The 24,282-nt window shown below is 38.2% G+C and overlaps 1 protein-coding gene across 3 annotated transcripts in view; it reads right to left on the bottom strand.

The window, feature by feature from the left end:
• The window catches only part of fliI (FLII actin remodeling protein), a 436,796-nt gene that overhangs the window by 400,913 nt on the left and 11,601 nt on the right, over window positions 1-24,282 (bottom strand). For 2 of the 3 annotated variants that reach the window (XM_090376949.1, XM_090376950.1), the window contains exons 2-3: window positions 21,277-21,387; window positions 10,924-11,076 (exon numbers count right to left, since the gene is read on the bottom strand). In XM_090376949.1, coding sequence (XP_090233075.1) covers window positions 10,924-11,076; window positions 21,277-21,387 — 264 coding nt within the window. Of the gene's footprint in view, window positions 1-10,923; window positions 11,077-21,276; window positions 21,390-24,282 lie in introns of all 3 variants that reach the window. The other variant, XM_090376948.1, reaches the window with a different exon arrangement.

The following is a 24,282-nucleotide window of genomic DNA, read 5'->3' as shown; positions in this document are numbered from 1 at the left end:
TCTGTTTCAAAACGATCAATCATTTCTTTGCACAATTCTACTCTTTTCTGTTTTTGTACTGAATAAAATTGTGTGGAATCCAGCGGGCAGAGATTCGTGAAATATTCAGGTGATCTTGTGAGCAACAATATTGTGAGGACTATTGTATGAAATGGACATTCTAACAGCTAATTCATGAAATGTAATTTGCCTGTCTTCATCCAAAATTTCCTGGGCTTTTGTGATTTGCTCAGTTGTTGAGGAGCAAGGCTAACCAAGTCTTGGGTCATCTGCAATAGACTCATGGCCTTCACTGAATTACTTGTGCCGTTTAAATATGCCATATTTAAAGGGCACAAGTAATGGCTTTCATTACCATACACTTCATTCATCTCTTTAACAGTTTCCAATGCATATAAGTTCCATCTGACACAATAATGAATCACCTATCGCTGTTCAATTTATATGTCTCTGACATGATACTTTGCTTCAAAACAATCATCAGTGGCATATGGCTAAAAAAACTCTCTTCATACAACACTAACTCGACAAGTATTGGCATGTGCAAACAGAGTCTGCTCAGTAGCAATCAGAGACAGAGAGAGTGCCTCTAGCGTACCATAAAGTTCGTAAGCTATGTTTACCATACAAACTTTATGGACAGTTCATACGGTAAAAATAAAATCTTTCACCAGTACAAAAATTAAATGATTACCCCTCATATAATAAGTGGATTGTATGCACTCTGAAACAAGACACAATCCAATGAACTACTTTTCTTTTATGTGATATATATAAGGGCAAATACATGCTAAATATACAGATACTTCCTGAACAAGGAGCATCCATACATAGTGCATGAACAATGAAGAAATCTCCTTTAAAATGCCATTACAGTCAGTCCTCGTATAATACGTGTTTACATTACACGAATTCGATCATACACGATTTATAAATAGGGGAACGATATCTTATATAACACGAACCGAATTCACTTATGCACGATTCGCCTTTGTGTTTACAAGAAATGGCAGTCAAATGCGGATCACCCCAAATGAACACAACACGATAGGAATGAAGAGAAGATTCTGAAAACGTATTTATATGTTTTATATCAGTGAAGGGGAAACACATTTCACTATAATAACGTAAAAACCAACACAATTCCAGCTATTGGTATAATAGCAAATGCAATTAGATCGAGTTTACTACCAGTTTATAACAGATTCCATTAGCAGAAACGCAACTGGAAATTGTTTTTATTGTTTTATGGTAGTAACCCCCCAGAAATGTGCTTTAGTAAAATGTGAGGTGTTAATAGTGTATCTCTGCTTTTACGGTGTTGTTTATTCAGTTGCTACATGAGCACAGCTTTGTTTATGTGTATCATGCATGCCTCCTCGTTTTGTAATTGTGCTTTATTCCCTAAAAATGAGTAAAATACTTAAAATGTTTTAAAAGGAAGCGTGCTGGTGAAGACACTGCAGATTCAGAGAGAAAAAGAAAAGCAATATCGATAAACAGAGGCGGACTGGGTCAAAAATTCTTACCCGGGAATATTTATAGTGGCCTTGTACTATGGTTTATGGCCAAAATCACACTGGCCTCTGGCCCACCGGGGTTTCCCCGCTAAGGCTTATGGAAGTCCACCTCTGTCGATTGAGAAAAAATATGAAATTATGAAACGCTTTGAGCGAAATGAAAGACCATGTGATAAAGCACATGCTACAGGCCTAAATGAGGCAATGCCGAGAATTAGAAAGAATGCAGAGAAAATAAAAACAACTTTCATAGCAGGAACAACTCAAAGTGTAATTAAAATCCATTAGATTAAGACACAAAGAATTGGAAGAGATGGAACCGCTGTCATCTGTTTGGATAGAAAATCAAACAAAAAACAAGTTTGCTTACGATAGAAGCAAAAGCATTAGCAATATTTTATTATGTAATAGTCGTAATAAAATACTTATTACGATTTTTTATTTTATTTTATTACGATTATTTATTTTATTTTATTACGATTATTTATTGTGTTTGGTAATGTTTTGGTTACAAATGTGTGTTCAATCTTGGGTGGTCAGCACCTAACCCTATTTTTCCCATAGGGCCTGTTGTTTGTATTGCACGATTTTGCATTGCACGAGGGTTTCTGGGAACACAACTATCGTGCTATACGAGAACTGACTGTATTTCATTGACTGAACAATATTTTTATTTATTTTTTCCTCCCCCAGTCAACTACAAACAGATGAGAGTATATGAATCGTGTTGTTTACAAATATGATAATACAAAAGTTGCTTAGAGTGTCTGATGAACTGATTCATTTGTCAGCCAAATGAATCAGAGGACCCAAAAACATCTTCATTTGATTCCTCTATGGCAAATTATCAGTCTTGTTCATGAATACAAGGAGATAATCAAATTACCATCTAACAAACTTCACCATAGTCTTCTCCAAATACCTGCACTGTGTGCAACCATTATTTACCCTCGTCACTGAAAGGGGAACTGCAAAAGAGGTAAAATCTACTAACACTCTAAGACCATATGGGAAAACACATAACTATAAGAAATGTACAAGGGCTGTCAAAATCAATAAAGTTCAAAATTTTATTTGTCTGTACAGTGCATTGTAAGAGCTTGTAGCATTGTACAGTGCATTGTAAGAGCTTGTAGCATTGTACAGTGCATTGTAAGAGCTTGTAGCATTGTACAGTGCATTGTAAGTCTGCACAAGGGCACTGTAAAACAAATTAAGCGAGTTTGAGCTTTTGATCAAGTTAATTAATGCTGATGCAGTTGGGCTTAGTGAAACACTAAATTTATTTATGTTACTTTTTTTTTTTTTTTTTTTTTTTTTTGGCTGATGCTGCATAAGCTTGCTTTCTTGCATCAAATGCCTCTACTAATGCTAATGCTAATGCTAACACGGTACCATTCGGAGATAAGAGATAAAGAATTTTATTTCAGTAAATAATGTTCAGGAGAGTGAGGACTTCAACCTATCTCTTATAGACAAGGGTACACGGACTGGAAATACCTATATAGTAACAGTTTTATTGAACAAACCAACGACTGCTACTTATCCTACATAAACTAGGGAGTACAGGGAGCACTAATATCAACAGAACTGATTCTCAACAAGGAGCCTAACTGCATCAAAAACTTGACAGTGAGGGAACCAATACCAGGCAGCAACCACAGTACCATACAATGGGTTATATCTAAAGAAACATATGTAGTCAAAGATAAAAGGTAAGAGTTCAAATTCAAGAGAAGAGACTGGAATGGAACAAGACATTCCTTGTGCTCAATTAACTAGAAAGAATACTGTTATGCTGACAGATGCAAATATACTATGGGAAATATTCAAGGCGTTTATCCTCAAAGCCACAAATGTATTCGTACTAGTGGTCAAGTTCTGTCAATGTAAAATTTCAAAATGGATGACAGGTGAAGTCAAGAGTGTAACTGATCAAAAGAAACAAGCATGAAACAGTTACAGACAATAGTAGTAGTAGTAGTAGTATTGGCATGTGATGCAAGAAAGCAAGCGTATGAGCTTATGCAGCATCAGCCAAAAAAAAAAAAAAATCACACCATTCCCTCCAAATGCCTGTCCAGCTTCCTTAAATTTATTTAACCTATCAACTTCCACAACAGCAGATGGAAGTTTGTTCCAGCAATTAACCACCCACTGGCTAAAGACAAATTTCCGCACATCTATTCTACATCTGTCTTTTCTCAATTTGAATTTATGCCCCCTTAGGTTCATAATCTAAACAAGTGGAAGGATCCCATCAGAATTCAGCGTGCTCAACCCATTCAAGGCCTTATATACCTCAATCAGATCACCGTGCAGGAGCCTAGTCTCCAGCCACTGCAATTTGCAGAACTTAAGCCTCTCTTGGTAAGAGGATCCCTTCATTCCCCTCACCAATCTTGTTGCCCTTCTCTGTACATGCTCAAGCAGATCTACATCCTTCCTAAAATGAGACCTCCAGACCTGTATGCAGTACTCAAGGCGTGGCCTGACCATTGCCTTATACAGAGGGACAATCACCTCCTTTTCCCTGCTAGCAAAATTCCTATATATCATTGACAAAAACCCCATGACCTGCCCTGGCAGCTTGTCTGCATTGCTCAGAAAACTTCATATCTGACTGAACAATTACTCCCAGGTCTTTTTCATTTTCTACCATCTTAAGTGTAGTACCACACAGTTGGTACGTTTCTCTGGGGTTACTTCTATCCATATGCAGTACTTTGCATTTGTCAAGGTTAAACTTCAGTTGCCACTTCTTAGCCCATCTGCCCAAATTATCTAGATCCTGTTGCAGGAGCACACTGGCATTACTGTCATTAACAACCCTGCCAACCTTTGTATCATCTGCAAACTTCGACACTAAGCCTGATATACCTTCATCAATATCATTGATAAATATACAAAACAACAGAGGACCCAACACCAAACCCTGTGGGACTCCACTAATAACATTAGTCCATGAAGAGCAGCACCCAATGATTACCACCCTCTGTCTTCTCCCACTTAACCATCCTTTTATCCATTGTAGCAACTTACCTTAATACCATTCTGCTCCAATTTGTACAATAGTCTTCCATGCGCAACAGTGTCAAAAGCTTTCCTGAAATCCAAATATATGATATCAAAATTATTTTTTGCATCCAGTTCCTTTGTTAACCACATCATAATATCCTATCAAATTTGTCAGACAAGACTTTCCTTTAACAAACCCATGCTGTGTCTGAATTATTGCTACAGTCTTTTCTAGATGATCCTGCAATGCATCTTTAACCAGTGACTCCATTATTTTACCCAGAACAGAAGTTAAACTAACTGGTCTGTAATTACTCGTGTAACCCTTCGATCCCCCCTTTGTCAATTGGGGATACATTTGCACATCTCCAGTCCGTGGGGACCTCCCCTGAGTCCAAGGATGCTCTCATAATTATGGCTAAGGGTTTGCCTAGTTGCTTTGCCGCCTCCTTTAATATAACTGGATAGATCCCATCCACCCCAGGTGCCTTTCTTATGTTTAACTTCAACAATGTCTCCTCCACTTTGCTCTCAGTTGTTACAAATAACCTTCTGCCATTTTCAAACTTTAATAATTCCTCATGTGTGAATGTAGATGCAAAATACTCATTAAATTTGTTTATTATCTGAACAGGATCATCAACAGTCGAACCATCAATATCAATTGGACCAATCAGATTCATCCCCTTCCTTTTGGAGTTTATATAAGTAAAGAAATCCTTGCTGTTTATATAAGTAAAGAAATCCTTGCAATCATGAGATTCTGATTATGTAAAGAATATGTAAGCTACTGATGGGGGTAAGGGTGTTTTAGCAAAAAGAATCAAGAACAAGGATAGAGTATTCTTATATGTGAATTCAAAAATGAAGAGAATAAATCAAATAGTTCCCTTAATCGATTGCAAGGTTTGAACAGATATATCTAAATAATATTTACAGTTGAACTCAAGCTTGATTCTTTGTTGTGTCAGATTGCTGTAAAGTAAGAGATATAATGATCTCAGAGAAGCATTTGTTAAAAAAAGCCACCAAGGTTAAAGGGGGACATGCTGCAGGAGAGGATGCTGTATATATTCAGTTATAATTAAAAATGCTGCATGTGAGTGTATCAAACCATTGGTAATAGTGTATCAAACCATTGGTAATACTAATGAGATTATCATTAAACTCCAGGAATATCCACTTGAACTGAAGATAATATCCCCCCAATACAAAAAGGTGGTGCTAAGGAGTTATGCAACTATAGTTCAGTGAGTTGCACTTCAGTGGTGCAGATCACGGAATGTGCAGTTAAAGATGCTATTCAGGACTATCTGATCCTTTACTCAGGTGGCATAAAACATTTTTGTTTTATGCACAGTATTGCAACCAAAATCCTTAACAGCGAATGTAATCATGTCAGACAGAAAAACTGCAATGGATATACAGGAGGGTCCTCGTTATTTTAAAAATAATTGGTTCCAGAAAATTCCACTTAAAATGGGGATCAAATTTTCAAATAATGTGTATTGTGTACTTATACATAGTAAAAAATGGATTGAAGTAACTGAAAAATGAGACAATTATTTTATTGGACATTTTTATTATAATATGTTCAACAATGTACGGTTAAGTAAAGTTTACTGAAATTACACTATTTTTCGGTTTTACAAATAAAGAATGAATCCAGAGTCGTTTGGCTTTTTTTCCATATTTTTTTCAGATAAAATTGTGTTGTAGCATTTAGTTATGTCTTGAACTTCACACTTAACTTTTGCTGCACAATCATGAAGAGACTCGTTCCCACAAAAATATTCTCAAGATTTCTTTTCTCAAGGGCTTCCTTTAATTCATTAATTTTCAAATCCTCATAACTGTGAGGACTCCGATAATAAATACTCGGATACAGGAGACCCCCTGTACACACAAAAAACTGAGAAACAATCAAAGTGATACAAAGGGAACCAAACAGAATATTTAACTAAACATTTTATTTATTTTATTTTTTGGCTGGTGTTATATAAGCTTGCTTTCTTGCATCATAGTTGCATTAATACTAAATTTCCACAGTTAATGCACTTGCATTAACTGTGAACAAATCACAACCAGTACCTATCCAACTAGGTACAACACGTAAAATATTATGAAAACGAAAATACCCAATCTTGACTAATTTTATGCTGCTGAAACAAAAATTACATTAAAATTTGTTGATTGGCTCTTGTTTGAGGTTACTGCAACAAAGTTGAAGACACATTTGAGATGACAACAAGTTATCATGTGATGCAGAGTGAGGCGAAAGTTGACAATCATGTGATAAGAGCATGGTGGTACTGAAACTGCGGTGTTACTATGCATTTTGCCGAGAGCTGTAGTTGGTAATGTAGAGTAATTCATTAATATGGGACCCCAACTGCAATTCGAAAACAAGAGCCAATTGACAAATTTTAATGTCATTTTTGTTTCAGCAGTATAAAATTAGTCAAGATTGGGTATTTTAGTTTTCATAATATTTTATGTGTTGACCAATAAAATTTTTCTTCAGTATTCTACATAAAGGAAATAAACTTATTCTACTCCTTTAGTATGTGCATATTTGTGTATACCTACCCATACACATTTATTTTTTCAGAAGATAGAAAATTAGAATAATGGACTTGGGCTCAGGGGAGGTCCCCACAGGCTGGAGCTGTGCAAATGTATCCCCAATTCACAAAGGGGGATCAAAGGGTGACACGAGTAATTACAGACCAGTTGGTTTAACTTCTGTTCCGGGTAAAATAATGGAGTCACTGGTTAAAGATGCATTGATTGATCATCTAGACAAGACTGCAGCAATAATTCAGACACAGCATGAGTTTGTTAAGGGAAAGTCTTGTCTGACAAATCTGATAGGATATTATGATGTGGTTACAAAGGAACTGGATGCAAAAAATAATTTTGATATCATAAATTTGGATTTCAGGAAAGCTTTTGACACTGTTGCGCATGGAAGACTATTGTACAAATTGGAGCAGAATGGTATTAAGGGTAAGTTGCTACAATGGATAAAAGGATGGTTGAGTGGGAGAAGCCAGAGGGTGGTAATCAATGGGTGCTGCTCTTTGTGGACTAATGTTATTAGTGGAGTCCCACAGGGTTCGGTGTTGGGTCCTCTGTTGTTTTGTATATTTATCAATGATATTGATGAAGATATATCAGGCTTAGTGTCGAAGTTTGCAGATGATACAAAGGTTGGCAGGGTTGTTAATGACAGTAATGGCAGTGTGCTACTGCAAGAGGATTTAGATAATCTGGGAAGATGGGCTAAGAAGTGGCAACTGAAGTTTAACCTTGACAGATGCAAAGTACTGCATATGGGTAGAAGTAACCTCAGAGAAACATACCAACTGTGTGGTACTACACTTAAGATGGTAGAAAATGAAAAAGACCTGGGAGTAATTGTTCAGTCAGATATGAAGTTTTCTGAGCAATGCAGACAGGCTGCCAGGGCAGGTCATGGGGTTTTGTCAATGATATACAGGAATTTTGCTAGCAGGGAAAAGGAGGTGATTGTCCCTCTGTATAAGGCAATGGTCAGACTATGCCTTGAGTACTGCGTACAGGTCTAGAGGCCTCATTTTAGGAAGGATGTAGACTTGCTTAAACGTGTACAGAGAAGGGTAACAAGATTGGTGAGGAGAATGAAGGGATCCTCTTACCAAGAGAGGTTCACAAATGCAATATGCATGTGCTAATAGGCGCTTTGAAATATATGAGATTATTATAAACTTCAATACAAAGTTAAGTTCTGAAAATTGCAGTGGCTGAAGACTAGGCACCTGCGTGGTGAACTGATTGAGGTGTATAAGGCCTTGAATGGGTTGAGCACGCTGAATTCTGATGGGATCCTTCCACTTGTTCAGATTATGAACCTAAGGGGGCATAAATTCAAATTAAGAAAAGACAGATGTAGAATAGATGTGCAGAAATTTGCCTTCAGCCAGCAGGTGGTTAATTGCTGGAACAAACTTCCATCTGCTGTTGTGGAAGTTGACAGGTTAAATAAATTTAAGGAGGAACTGAACAGGCATTTGGAGGAAATCGTGTGATATTTTTTTTTTTTCTTTTTTTGGCTGATGCTGCATAAGCTCATACACTTGCTTTCTTGCATCACATGCCACTACTACTAATGTCTGAGGAATCTGTGTTGGTTTTAAGAAATATTGTTCAAGGTTTAGGCCTATATGGTTATCAAATGAACTAATGAGACTTGTAACAGAGAAGAAAAATGCATGGGATGCATATAAATTATCAAGCGACTCAGAAGCCTATGGCAGATATAAGCTAGTCTGTAATCAGGTCACAAAGGAGGTCAGGCAGGCGAAGGCAGATTACGAGATCAATCCTTGGCAAAAGATGCTAAGAAAAACAGCAAGGATTTCTTTATTTATATAAACTCTAAAAGGAAGGGGATGAATCTGATTGGTCCACTTGATATCAATGAATCGACTGTTGATGATCCTGCCAATATAGCAAACAAACTGAATGAGTATTTTGCATCTACATTCACACATGAGGAGTTATTAAGGTTTGGAAATGGCAGAAGGTTATCAAATTGTAGCAGGATACTTAATGATTTTGTAATAACTGAGAGCAAAGTGGAGGAGAAATTGTTGAAGTTAAACATAAGAAAAGCACTTGGGGTGGATGGGATCTATCTAGTTATATTAAAGGAGGCGGAAAAGCAACTAAGCAAACCCTTGGCCATAATTATGAAAGCATCCTTGGACTCAGGGGAGGTTCCCACGGACTAGAGATGTGCAAATGTATCCCCAATTCACAAAGGGGGATCGAAGGGTGACATGAGTAATTACAGACCAGTTAGTTTAACTTCTGTTCCGGGTAAAATAATGGAGTCACTGGTTAAAGATGCATTGCAGGATCATCTAGACAAGACTGCAGCAATAATTCAGACACAGCATGTGTTTGTTAAGGGAAAGTCTTGTCTGACAAATTTGATAGGATATTATGATGTGGTTACAAAGGAACTGGATGCAAAAAATAATTTTGATATCATCTATTTGGATTTCAGGACAGCTTTTGACACTGTTGCACATGAAAGACTATTGTACAAATTGGAGCAGAATGGTATTAAGGGTAAGTTGCTACAATGGATAAAAGGATGGTTAAGTGGGAGAAGACAGAGGGTGGTAATCAATGGGTGCTGCTCTTCGTGGACTAATGTTATTAGTGGAGTCCCGCAGGGTTCGGTGTTAGGTCCACTGTTGTTTTGTATATTTATCAATGATATTGATGAAGGTATATCAGGCTTAATGTCGAAGTTTGCAGATGATACAAAGGTTGGCAGGGTTGTTAATGACAGTAATGGCAGTGTGCTACTGCAACAGGATCTAGATAATCTGGGCAGATGGGCTAAGAAGTGGCAACTGAAGTTTAACCTTGGCAAATGCAAAGTACTGCATATGGGTAGAATTAACCCCAGAGAAACGTACCAACTGTGTACTACACTTAGGTACTACACTTAAGGTGGTAGAAAATGGAAAAGACATGGGAGTAATTGTGCAGTCAGATATGAAGTTTTCTGAGCAATGCAGACAGGCTGCCACGGTAGGTCATGGGGTTTTGTCAATGATATATAGGAATTTTGCTAGTAGGTAAAAGGAGGTGATTATCCCTCTGTATAAGGGAATGGTCAGGCCATGCCTTGAGTACTGCATATAGGTCTGGAGGCCTCATTTTAGGAAGGATGTAGATTTACTTGAGCGTGTACAGAGAAGGGCAACAAGATTGGTGAGGGGAATGAAGGGATCCTCTTACCAAGAGAGGCTTAAGTTCTGCAAATTGCAGTGGCTGGAGACTAGGCACCTGCACGGTGATCTGATTGAGGTATATAAGGCCTTGAATGGTTTGAGCACGCTGAATTCTGATGGGATCCTTCCACTTGTTTAGATTATGAACCTAAGGGGGCATAAATTCAAATTGAGAAAAGACAGATGTAGAATAGATGTGCGGAAATTTGTCTTTAGCCAGCGGGTGGTTAATTGCTGGAACAAACTTCCATCTGTCGTTGTGGAAGTTGATAGGTTGAATAAATTTAAGGAGGAACTGGACAGGCATTTGGAGGCAATGGTGTGATTTTTTTTTTTTTTTTTTTTGGCTGATGCTGCATAAGCTCATACACATGCTTTCTTGCATCACATGCCACTACTACTACTACTACTGCAAATCCACCTGCTTAAAACTGTACCCAAAAATACTCTATCAAAATTAGCATCACAATTTCCTATCATCAATGGGCCAGCACAGAGATACCATGAATGGATTAAATATAATTCCTATTACATTTTGATGTTTTAATATATTCCATATTATAACTATTTTTATGAAATGCAAGATTACTTACCACAACTGCCAGATCCTCTAAGAGAAATATATCAGATGGTATGCCACAATTTTTAAGCTTGTTGAAACGACAATTAATATATCTAAGACATGGAAGTGTTGATACTTCTCCATGAAGTGTCACAAGGTTATTTCTTACAACAGACAGTGACTCCTGGGGAAAAAAAAAAAAAAACTTATAAATTTTTTTTTTTAAATACATTAGAAGCCTCCTGCAGACATACTCTTGGAGTCTGCAGCAGGCTTTTGCTATAGAGGCATTGCCCCACATGTGAGAACGATATTTGACATTATGGCGGATTTGAGATTTGTATAGTGAGTTGCTGTTTAGAAGAAAAGTAACACCAGTAGCAAAAGAGAAAACCCAGTTTTTTAGATTGCAAGTCAGGGTAATCCCTAACAGAGATATGTCACATTGTCTAAAAATCTGAGTGTCACTGAAGTTAAACATGAGAGCAGACGAATCCTTTTTGCAAGATATAAGAGAGGACTGAGTTTTAAAAGGATTGAGATTAACTAAGTCACATTTACCCCATTGGAAAATTACCTGGAGGTCAGCATTTAGGGAATTGGTAGTGGATATTTAGGAAGTTAAAGCTGTTTGCACACAGCAGGGTTTCTCAAACTGGAAAGTGGAAATGCAATGTGCTATCATCAGCAAAATTATGGATAGGATTACCAGTCAATGGAAGAAGAATACAGAAAAGGCAAAGAGTGGGAAAAAGAACTGAACCGTAAGGAACACCAGCATCAGTAGTAAAGTTAGACAGAGAGATGTCTATCCTCAGCTGCAGTGAATGGTCAGGGAGAAAACTGGATACCCAATTACAGAAAAAACAGTTGGCAATCCATAGGACGGAAGGTTTATGCCAAACCCGATCAAAAGTCTTTGAAAATGTTCACCAAACTTTTCCGTTGAATTTGTTCATAGATGGGTAATATAAGCTAGTATATTACCCATCTATGGACAAATAAACAGGAGTAAGCTCAGGAGCACAGGTTTTGAGAACAAGTGGAGAAATACTATCAGGACCTCCAGCTTTCTTGGCATCATTATTGTTCAAAATTCTTCTGAAATCCTTTTGATGCAAGACCACAAGCACTGAGTGGAGTGTACTGGGAATGGTAGTAAGTGGTTTACCAAGATCATAAATACAAGAGCTAGAAGAGAAGTATGATGCTAATAAGTCAGCTTTATCTTTAGCTGAGGTGGCAACAAAACTATCATGTGTTAGCAGAGCTGGGAGTGAAGATGAACAAAAGTTGCAGCCAACAACTTTGGCAAGAGACCAGAATGCTTGAATACTGTTTGGAAAAGAAGCGAGTTTTCTATTCTTAGCCTGTCCAAAATATAGTTTGGACTTATTAATAACTGCTTTACAATTTTTGTGAGCATTGGTGCATGGCAAAAAATGAACCTGGAGATTTGGATGCAAGCCAGTTGTGATATGCAATACTCTTATCTTGAACAACCTTAGCACATTTATTGGAAAACCAAGATTTGGATGATGAGAATTTAAGATGGCGTGTGGAATAAAGGATTTCATCTCTACAAGAACAATTTTAATGACATGATCTAAGTAAAAAAGTGACATCAGAAGATTTAATACAGTAATCCAACCAAGGAAAAGAAGAATAGAAATCTCAAAGGTCATCCCATTTTGCATTCTTGCAATGCCAAACAAACAAGGCTGAGAATGGCCATGAGAGAAAGGCTCCAAGTTCTTATCTGAAGTACCAAGAGCACCATGTACTTAGAAAGGTTTATGAGAAAAAGATCAAGAGTGTTGGCTATGTGGTTAGTACTGAATTCTGGTAAGTAAATAAATAATCTGTGCAAGTAATAAATAATCTGTGCAATTAAGAATGTTGGGAATGAGATTAGCTCTGTGCAGGAAAAGTTTTTACGGCTCCAACTAATAGAGAAGTTTTTAAATTTTTGATGTTTTATTGACTTAAATTGGCATGTTAATTTATTTTCTATAAGTAGCTTTATATTCCTAGTAATGATACTTAGTTTAATTTGAACTTAGATAGAGATTTTGTAGGTTATTACTTTGTATCGGTTACGGTATCTAATCAACATGTTGGACAAGATTTTGCAGCTCCGGTGAACGTTAAGTTTTTAATTATATTTAGCCGTTTTATTAACTTAATTGTTATATTAAATGATAAGTAGATTATAGACCTAGTCAAGATCCTTGGTTTATTATGAATTTAGATGGCAATTTTGAAGTTAATTAATACCTAGTGTCCGTAGATTTACCGTTCATAACTTACCGCCATTGTTATACAATAAAACGGATATCCTGAACTAGATAGCTTAAGGTTTAACGTAAAACTAGAATAGAAAGTGAAACGCATAGCACTATATTAGAAATCTGTTAGCTTAGTACAGTATAGTATTCTCAATTAGTCAGAAAATTTATTAATCTTATTAAATTTCATTGTCAATTAAATTGTACTTTTTAACTAAATACATATAACGACCTAGATTTACAAACATAACATTATAAATTAATACATATAACTTGACAGGAGATATGAAAGTCATATAATGTAACTCAGAGATAATACTCAATATTGAAATATACAGGGTGTCTCAAAAATACATGGCATAACTTCAGGAATGAGTTCCTCATATGTAGACAATAAAAATATTTTATATCAACATAGTTCCAGAAATGCTTGGTTTCCAAGTTTTGAAGGTCTGTCTATGAACTTAACTGTTCACCTCATAGTAATTGTTCAAAATGTCCACCTTCTGCCTGAATACAGGCCTCAACATCGACATCTCATGGACTCGCAAAGACAATGTCAAACTCCTGGCATGTTTCGCATTGTCTCACAACCTGCCACAATTCGATTGCAGAGAGTTTCCACATCAGCTACTGGAGTCGAATACCAATGACTTTAAATGGCCCCACAAGAAGAAATCTAGTGGGTTTAAATCAAATGAGCATGGAGGCCAGGCAGTTGGTCCACCACTCCACTTCAGGAGTCGTAGATCTTGGTTGTCCTCTGTAGGCAGCACAAGGTGTAAATGTCCCATGTTCACAAAGGCGGAGATGGATACCTTCAAACGTTTTCCTGTCTGGACATCTTCGTTCTGGGAACCTTTCGTGGTACAAACGACGAGCCTCCAGAGCATTGCCGTCCACCAAACCATACATAAAGTGTATATCCGCTTGCTCCTGATTTGAATACATGGTCGGAATGGAAAACCATTAGATTCTGTCAGTACCTTGTGATGAAGGAAATCACCTGCGGGAGATAAGACATTCCAGTTAATAACTCGGGAACCAAGCATTTCCAGAACTATGTTGATATAAAATATTTTTATTGTCTACATATGAGGAACTCATTCCTGAAGTTATGCCGTGTATTTTTGAGACACCCTGTATATATATATATATATATATATATAATATATATATAAAGAGTTACATTAAAAATCCATTTATATATATATATATATATATATATATATATATATATATAGCGTTATAACTGCATTGGGATATAAGTTTAGGGTTATATTTTTGTATTGAAATTGAAATTTTATTTGAAATTGAATCGAAATCATGACTCAGACTAGAGCAGCAAAGCAAAAGGATCAAGCTAATGGGAGTGCTGTGGCTCAGGAGAGAACTGGGGGGGGGGGAACCTGTCCTCTGAATCACAGCCTTTTGAAAAGTACTGCTTGTTTGACGTTTGCGGAGCAATTGGGAATGGGAAATGATACTGCCAAGGAATGTCTTTGTGTGTGCGCAATGTAAGGAAATCAGGCACCAGCTCAGTGTTGTTATGGGCCTATATGAGGGCTTAAAGGACAAGATGGATGCCCTCAAAGGATTTAAATTGAGAAGCCCATCAAGCTCTCAGCTGCCCACATCAATGCCAGAGCTTGCACTTGAACATCATGCAACACAGAGGCAACCCCCAAGGCAGAATGCGCTGGTCCAAAAGGAACTAGTTGTCTAAAGTCTAGGCTCTATTGTCAGGGAAATAGGGAACATATTGTGCAAAAAGAATAGATGGAACAGGACCAGGGTATGTCTGCCAGGTGCAAAGGTTGATGACGTTGTAGAACAGATATCATCTTTTAAGGGCACAAAAGGTGATATTGTTGTAATGCCTTAATGATATTAAGAATAGGATACCGGCGGAGTTACTTAACAAGTACAGGTCAATGTTGAAAAAAAGCCGTGAGTTAAGTGTTGAATTTGAAAGTGTTTGCAATACTGCCCTGACACATTAGGAGGGAGTACACCGATGAGCCAAAACATTATGACCACCTACCTAATATGATGTTAGTCCTCAATTAGCAGCCAAAACAGCTTGTACCTGGCAAGGCATGGATGCTACAAGATTTCTAAATGTGTCTTGTGGTATCTGGTACCAACACGTAACCAGCAGATCCTTCTAATTCCTGTAAGGTCTGTGGTTGAGATGCTGCAGATCGTAGTTGCTGTTCCAACACAAACCATAGATGCTTGATGGGATTGATGTCTAGGGAATTTGAAAGCCAAGGCAATTGGAATCCTCGAAGTCTTCCTCATGTTCCACGAACCAATCTTGAACAATCTGGGCAGTGTGGCATGGTGCATTATCCTGCTAAAAGACGACACAGTCAGAGGGGAAGACTTGCCAATGGTCAGCAATGATAATGTTTAGGCAGGTGTGAGACGTCAGAGTACCCGGAACATGGATGACTGGACCCAGGGTATCCCAGCAGAACATCGCCCAAAGCATGACACCACTGCCAATAGCTTTTTTTCGTCCCACGGTGCATCCAGGCGCCATTACTTCCCCAGGTAAATGATGCACACGTACCCGGCGGTCCACAGAGTGCAACAGGAAACTTGATTCATTGCACCTTCTTCCAATGTTAACAAAAGGGACTGCTTCTACAGGGATGGGATACACTTAAATAGAAAGGGTGCAAGAATATTTGCTGATGCTATCGAGGCAGTGTTAGATGGGTCGGAAAACTGCTAGCTTGGGTAAATACAAGGACTAATATATTAACAGTAGCCATTTGCAGAGCTGAAAGTGATTCTTGCACTGCTTCTATTGGAATGAGCAGAAGCCTGAAAAACAAGATGCAGGATATTTCAGAGACTGCTGGGAGTCATTGCAGTACAAGTAAACACATGGGTTGTGTTAGGGTAGCTAAGAATAGGATCAAGTGCATGTATACTTGCGTGTACACTAACGCTAGGAGTTTGGTAAATAAATTTGATGAATTTGAGGTATTGCTCAAAGCATCAAAGGCGGATATTGTTGGGATATCAGAGATGTGGTGTCACACATATAAGGAATGCAGAACTGGAATTTGGGGAGTACAATGTCTACAGAAAGGATAGACAGGATAGGAAGGAAGGAGGGGTTATGCTATTAGTTAAGAAACACATAAAATCCAAGGAAGTGAAGCCAGTCGACACCGCTAGACAGTGCAGTGTCGAGTCAGTTTGGTGTAACATAAGCATTGCGAGATCAAAATTAAGAGTAGGAGTGTGCTATAGGCCTAATGACTCTGATGAGTATAATAAGAAACTGCACAGGGAAATAGAGTGGGCCAGTAAATCAGAGAGTCTTATAATGGGGGATTTTAATTTCCCAGATATTGATTGGAATTTGTGGGTTGGTCACTCACACACTAGCAAGGCTTTTGTGGATTTATTGGATGATTGTTTTCTACATCAGCATGTTCGGAAGGCAACTAGAGGGAGTAATACGCTTGATTTGATTATCAGTAGTGATTCTTCATGCATTAAGAATCTGAAGATAGAGGAACCACTAGGTGGCAGTGATAACAGTGTGCTGAAGTGGGATTTACTCAAAGAGGTAACTACCATTAGGGAGGAGTAAAGGGAAGGGTTATTGCTTTCGTAAAGGCAACTACGATGGACTGAGACAGTATTTAAATTCTATACATTGGGACCAACTGATGATGTTACCAACAGCAAATTCGAAATGGGAAGCATTCAAAGAACTTATCTTGGAAGCTACTAGGCTTTACATACCAACTAAGAAATATTGTTCAAGGTTTAGGCCTAAATGGATGTCACATGAACTAATGATACATATGGCAGAGAAGAAAAATGCATGGAATACATATAAATTAACACGTTACACAGAAGCCTATGATAGATATAAGTTGATCTGTAACCAAGTTACAAAGGAGGTTAGGCAGGCGAAGGCAGATTACAAGAAATCTTTGGCAAGGGATGCAAAGAAAAACAGCAAAGAGTTCTTTACTTATGTAAACTCTAGAAGGAAGGGGATGAATCAGATTGGTCCACTTGTTATTGATGGTTCAACTATTGATGATCCTGCTCAGCTAGCTAACAAACTAAATGAATATTTTGCATCGACATTCACACATGAGGAGTTATTCAGCAAGGGGAATGCCAGAGGTGCATTCAATTTTGGCAGTAAGCTAGAGAGTCTTGTAATAACTGAGAATCAAGTGGATGAGAAATTGTTGAAGATAAACACAAGAAAGGCACCTGGGGTGGATGGGATCTCTGAAGTTATATTAAAGGAGGCAGCAAAGGAAGTAAGCAAACCTCTAGCCATAATTATGAGAGCTTCCTTGGACTCAGGGAAGGTACCCACAGACTGGAGATGTGCAAATGTGACCCCAATTCACAAAGGCTGACACAAATAATTATAGACCTGTGAGTTTAACTTCTGTTGCAGGAAAATTCCTGGTTCCAGGACTAGGCACCGGCGAGGTGATCTGATAGAGGTGTATAAGGCTTTGAATGGTTTGAGCATGCTCAATGCCAATGGGATTCTTCATCTTGCTCAGAAAAATCACCTCAGAGGGCATAAATTCAAACTGAGGAAGGACGGATGTCGGATAGATGTGCGGAAATTTGCCTTTGGCCAGCGGGTGGTTGGTTGGTGGAACCGACTTCCATCACTTGTTGTTGAAGTTGATAGCCTAAAGAAATTTAAAGCTCAACTGGACAGGTATTTCGAACGAACGGAGGGGTGAAATGGGAGTGGTGTGTTTTTTTTTTTTTTTTTTTTTTTTTTTAGCAGATGCTGAATAAGCTTGCTTTCTTGCATCATATGCCTCTACTAATGCTAATGCTAAAAGTAAATTAATGGAGGCACTGATTAAAGAAGCAGTGCAGGATCATCTAGAAAAGACTTCAGTTATAGCTCGGACACAGCATGGTTTTGTAAAGGGGAAGTTTGCCTGACGAATTTGATTGGATACTATGATGCAGTCACAAAAGAACATATTATATATTTGGATCTTAAAAAGGTTTTTGATACTGTTGCACATGGAAGACTGCTGCATAAACTGGAGCAGTGGGGCATTAGGAGGCAAATTTCTGCTATGGATAAAGGGGTGGTTGAGGGGGAGAAGACAGAGAGTGGTAATCAATGGACACTGCTCATTGTGGACTAATGTTATTAGTGGAGTCCCGCAGGGTTCAGTGTTGGGTACATTATTGTTTTCTGTATTTATATATAATATTGATGATGGTATATCAAGCTTAATGTCCAAGTTTGCAGACGATACAAAGGTTGGCAGGGTTGTTAAGGACACTACTGACGCTATGCTGCTGCAACAGGATCTGGAAAGGTTGAGCAGATGGGCTGAGAGGTGGCAAATGAAATTTAACATTCACAAATGTAAAGTACTACATATAGGAAACAGCAACCCCAGAGCAACCTATCAACTCTGTGGTACTACACTGACAGTGGTAGAGAATGAAAAGGACCTGGGGGTAATTGTGCAGTCAGTTATGAAGTTCTCTGAGCAGTGCAGGCGGGCTGCAACAGTAGCTCATGGTGTCTTATCAATGATATACAGGAATTTTTCTAGCAGGGATAAGGAGGCGATTATTCCCTTGTATAAGGCAATGGTCAGGCCACACCTTGAGTACTGTATACAGGTCTGGAGGCCTCATTTCAAGAAAGATGTAGAGCTGCTGGAATGAGTACAGAGAAGGGCAACAAGATTAGTGAATGGAACAAAGGGTTGCTCTTACGAAGAAAGGCTTAAGTTTTGCAAATTACAGTGTCTGGAGACTAGGCACCAGCGAGGTGATCTGATAGAGCCTAGAATTGTTTGAGAATGCTCAATGCTGAAGGGATTCTGCCTCTTGCTCAGAATAATCAACTGAGAGGGCATAAATTCAAATTGAGGAAAGACAGATGTAGGATAGATGTGCGGAAATTTGCCTTTAGCCAGCGGGTAGTTGGTTGGTGCAACAGACTTCCATCCCTTGTTGTGGAAGTTGATAGTAAATAAATTTAAGGCTCAGCTGGACAGGTATTTCGAACGAACGGAGCGGTGAAGTGGAAGTTTTTTTTTTTTTTTGGGCTGATCCGGTATAAGCTTGCTTTCTTGCATTGTATGCCTCTACTAATGCTAATGCTAACTGAAATCACTCAAGGTCCAGTTTTGATGCTCACATGCCCATTGTGCATTATAGCCATAGTAGCTTATGCCCCGTTAAACTCCCATAACAACATGCCCACGGTAGGCATTATCACCGGTGAACCATAGTTAGGGTGGGCACTCGGAAGAGGCTTCGCTCACCTCGAGAATCAATGAGCTGTGATTGTCCAACGCCTCATACCGGCAGTTCATGTGTTTTCCCTCCTCGGACCACTTTCGGTAGGTGCTAACCATAGCTGACCATGAGCATCCCACCAGTCATACCATTTCGGATATGCTCTGACCCAGTCGTTTGGCTATTACAATTTGGCCTTTGTGAAACTCACTTAAGTCCGCTGTCTTTCCCATCTGAAGAACAAGAGTAACACTGACTAACAGAGCTCCATATCATGTGTTTTTATACCATGTCCTGACCTGCACATAGTTCGACCTGCCCTAGTTCACCAGCAGTTGCTTTGATTTGTATAACGACTCGCTGGTCATAATTTTTTGGCTCATCGATGTATATGATGAGAGCCTTGTCAATCACTTCAGCCCTGGAGAGACTGTGCAAGGCTCAAGAATCAAGGCTCTGGAGACTTGGCACCTGTGAGGTGATCTGCTTGAGGTGTATAAAGCCTTGAATGGTTTGAGCATGTTCAATGCTGATGGGATTCTTCCTCTTGCTCAGAATAATCGCCTGAGAGGGCATAAATTCAAATTGAGGAAAGACAGTTGTAGGACAGATATGTGGAAGTTTGCCTTTAGCCAGCAGGTGGTTGACTGCTGGAACAAACTTCCACCTGTTGTTATAGAAGTTGATAGCTTAAATAGATTCAAGGCAGAACTAGACAAACAATTGGAGCAAGAGGGTGTGTGTGTGTGTGTGTGTGTGTGTGTGTGTGTGTGTGTGTGTGTGTGTTATTGGAGGTTTAATGGCGCATAAGCTGCTGAGGCTATAGTGCGCCAAGGATGGGTGAAATGAGAAGGTTTTTTCTTTGGCTGATGCTATATAAGCTTGCTTTCTTGCATCATGTGCCTTTACTAATGCTAATTGCAAAGGCCTCAGCATCTTAAATAGGTGGGTCCAAGTGACTAGAAAACAGAGGCCTAGTGGAATTGTGTTCATTAAAACCACAGAGGAAATTTACCTCACTGCTAGGAAAATTGGACTGAAGAAAGTAAAGTTTCAAAGAGTTGCAAGTGATTAGTGGAACTGGGCAATAAAGGCAACAGATGAATAACAGAATGGGGTAGAGAGATTTTAAATCAAAAAAGACTGAAAAGAGAAGATTCCAAATTATTAAGTCTCTGATAGGGAATATCAGAGTGGATATATGCACAAGTACCACCTTTGAAGCAAAAGGAATTGTATGGTGAATAATTAGGATGATTGAGATGAACAGTGGTTGAATAAACCAATATTTGGGATTCTGTCAAAAAAATGTAAATGAGGCACAGCAGAATGTAATGGAAATGGACATTATTCAGACTGGAACTTTGACCACATATATTTGTGAAATGAATGTAAAAGTGTTTGGGAGATTTAGTTCTTTTCATTAATAAGTTTTTCCTATTAGTTTGACTATTCACGATATGTGCAATTGTAAGGAAAAGGGGGGGGGGGGCAAATTTTGTATGAAGTAATGAAATTTTTGGATACAACACACACGCACAGCAAGAACTGCTGTGGGATTAATTAGGATTCTGTTAGAGAAAAAGTAAGTAGGGCTTGGCAGACTGTAAGCAGAAATGGACCTCATTGAGACTGGAACTGAGACCACATATATTTGTGAAATGAACAAGAAAGTGTTTCGGAGGTTTAGATCTTTTTGCAGATAAGTTTTTTAGTATACAACTAAAGCCTAACAGTGTCCAAAAACCTAGCTACTATATTTGAATATTTTTAAAATTGCCTTAATTTGTATACAACATTTATTTTACCAGTTTCTGTAAACTAGAAAGTTCATCTGGAATCCAATCTATATTTGTGCGATTCAGTTTGAGCCATCTTAAGCCAGTCATTTCAGCTACAGCCTTTGGAAAGTAGTCTTCCTGAAAAGATATTTTTATATTATTATGTTAATTTTTCAAACACTAAACACTCCAATTTTACACTTGATTTAAGCAAAAGATAAATAAATAATTATATTTATATTTAATATTATTCCAAATTTTTAAAATTAAGAAGCAAAAAAATTTATATAAAATAAAATTCCACTAAAAAACTCCTAATATTCAATACTTTTATAACTTTAAAATTTCAAAGAGGAAGCATATACTCTATATTTAAATACATAAATGCATATACAGTAAACCCTCGATTTAATGGACCCCAATATAACGGATTTCAGATTTATCGGAGCGGACAAATAATAATACAGTAATGTACATATTATAATGTACATTACAGTAATGTAAATGAAATATACATAAACCTTTATTACTGGAGCTTATTAAAAACCATGTTGACTAAATAGCATACCAGCATAAATATAACAATGCATTATGTATTTACAAGTCAAGTTCCCACTGGAACAAATTTTGTCATTATCAAAGTTACGCTTTGCTGTGCATTACAATAGATTGAAAGTGATTTGATGTGTGATATTTCAAAAACTGTGTGATGTTACTTATGACAGTCTGATTTACATTTATAGCAGTGTGTCATGCACTTTTTTAAAAATTTTGTCATGTTTTGATGATTGAGAGTCTGGACCTATTTTAGTTGAGCAACATTTCAGTTGAGAAAAGCCTCTGTAGCTGAGTGTTCAGGAGTGCAGTGGCACACGCTCTTTGAGTAGACCGGGATTCAAGCACCTAACTGCTAAATACAGCCGATCTGCCAACCCGCACTGGACCAGCATGGCAGATTATGGTCCATTTCCCTCAACATGAATTGTTGAGGAGGCATCCATCCTGCAGTATATTGATAATGGCTGCAGTTTACCTTCACCTTTATTTCAAAAACAGTTAACATCACTGGTTTTATTCATCCAAATGCCCCTGTCATTTGCATTTTTAAACTAAAATACATAAATAAAAGAGAATAAAATTATATTTCAAATTTAGGGTTCTTCACCTGATGTTGCTCAACTAAAATAGGTCCAGACTCTCAATCATCAAAACTTCACAAAATTTTTAAAAAAGTACGACACACTGCTATAAATGTAAATCAGACTATCATCAGTTACTTTTGACCAAAGTTGAGGACCACTACAGTAATACAGTCATTGAAAATTCTCCAACTTAATCACCAAGTTAGCATTAGCATTAGTAGAGGCATTTGATGCAAGAAAGCAAGCTTATGCAGCATCAGCCAAAAAAAATAAATAAATAAATAAAAAATAACCACTTCCACTTCACCCTTCTGTTCGTTCGAAATACCTGTCCAGCTGAGCCTTAAACTTATTTAGGCTATCAACTTCCACGACAAGGGATGGAAGTCTATTCCACCAACTAACCACCGCTGGCTAAAGGCAAATTTCCTCACGTCTACCCTACATCTGTCCTTTCTCAATTTGAATTTATGCCCTCTCAGGTGATTATTCTGAGCAAGAGGAAGAATCCCATCAGCATTGAGCATGCTCAAACCATTCAAGGCTTTATACACCTCTATCAGATCACCTCACCGGTGCCTAGTCTCCAGACACTGTAATTTGCAAAACTTAAGCCTTTCTTCGTAAGAGCACCCCTTTGTTCCATTCACTAATCTTGTTGCCCTTCTCTGTACTCGTTCCAGCATCTCTACATCCTTCTTGAAATGAGGCCTCCAGACCTGTATACAGTACTCTAGGTGTGGTCTGACCATTGCCTTATACAAGGGAATAATCACCTCCTTATCCCTGCTAGAAAAATTCCTATATATCATCGACAATACACCATGAGCTACTCTTGCAGCCCGTCTGCACTGCTCAGAAAACTTCATATCTGCTTGCACAACCACCCCCAGGTCCCTTTCATTCTCTACCACTGTCAGTGTGGTACCACAGAGTTGATACGTTGCTCTGGGGTTGCTGTTTCCCATATGTACTACTTTACATTTGTCAATGTTAAACTTCATTTGCCACCTCTCAGCCCATCTACTCAACCTTTCCAGATCCTGTTGCAGTAGCATAGTGTCAGTAGTGTCCTTGACAACCCTGCCAACCTTCGTATCGTCTGCAAACTTGGACATTAAGCTTGATATACCATCATCAATATCATTTATAAATACAGAAAACAATAATGGACCCAATACTGAACCCTGAGGGACTCCACTAATAACATTAGTCCACGATGAGCAGTGTCCATTGATTACCACTCTCTGTCTTCTCTCCCTCAACCACCCCTTTATCCATAGCAGCAATTTGCCTCCAATGCCACACTGCTCCAATTTGTGCAGCAGTCTTCCATGTGCAACAGTATCAAAAGCCTTTCTAAGATCCAAGTATATAATATCAAAGTTATTCCCTGCATCCAGTTCTTTTGTGACTGCATCATAGAATCCAATCAAATTGGTCAGGCAAGACTTCCTCTTAACAAAACCATGCTGTGTCTGAGCTATAACTGAAGTCTTGTCTAGATGATCCTGCAGTGCTTCTTTAACCAGTGCCTCCATTAATTTTCCAGGAACAGAAGTTAAACTAACAGGTCTATAATTACTTGTGTCGCCCTTTGATCCTCCTTTGTGAATTTGGGTCACATTTGCACATCTCCAGTCCATGGGTACTTCCCCTGAGTCCAAGGAATCTCTCATAATTATGGCTAAGTGTTTGCTTACTTCCTTTGCTGCTTCCTTTAATATAACTGGATAGATCCCATCCACCCCAAGTGCCTTTCTTGTATTTATCTTCAACAATTTCTCCTCCACTTTACTCTGTTATTACAAGATTCTCTAGCTTACTGCCAGAGTTGAATACACCTCTGGCATTCCCCTCGCTGAATAACTCCTCATGTGTGAATGTCAAT

Source organism: Mastigoproctus giganteus, chromosome 7 (assembly GCF_048544385.1).
Source record: "Mastigoproctus giganteus isolate SK-2022 chromosome 7, ASM4854438v1, whole genome shotgun sequence".
NCBI lineage: Eukaryota > Metazoa > Arthropoda > Arachnida > Uropygi > Thelyphonidae > Mastigoproctus > Mastigoproctus giganteus.
Note: the sequence above shows the minus strand (reverse complement) of the source record. Positions and strands in the feature narration are given on the sequence as shown.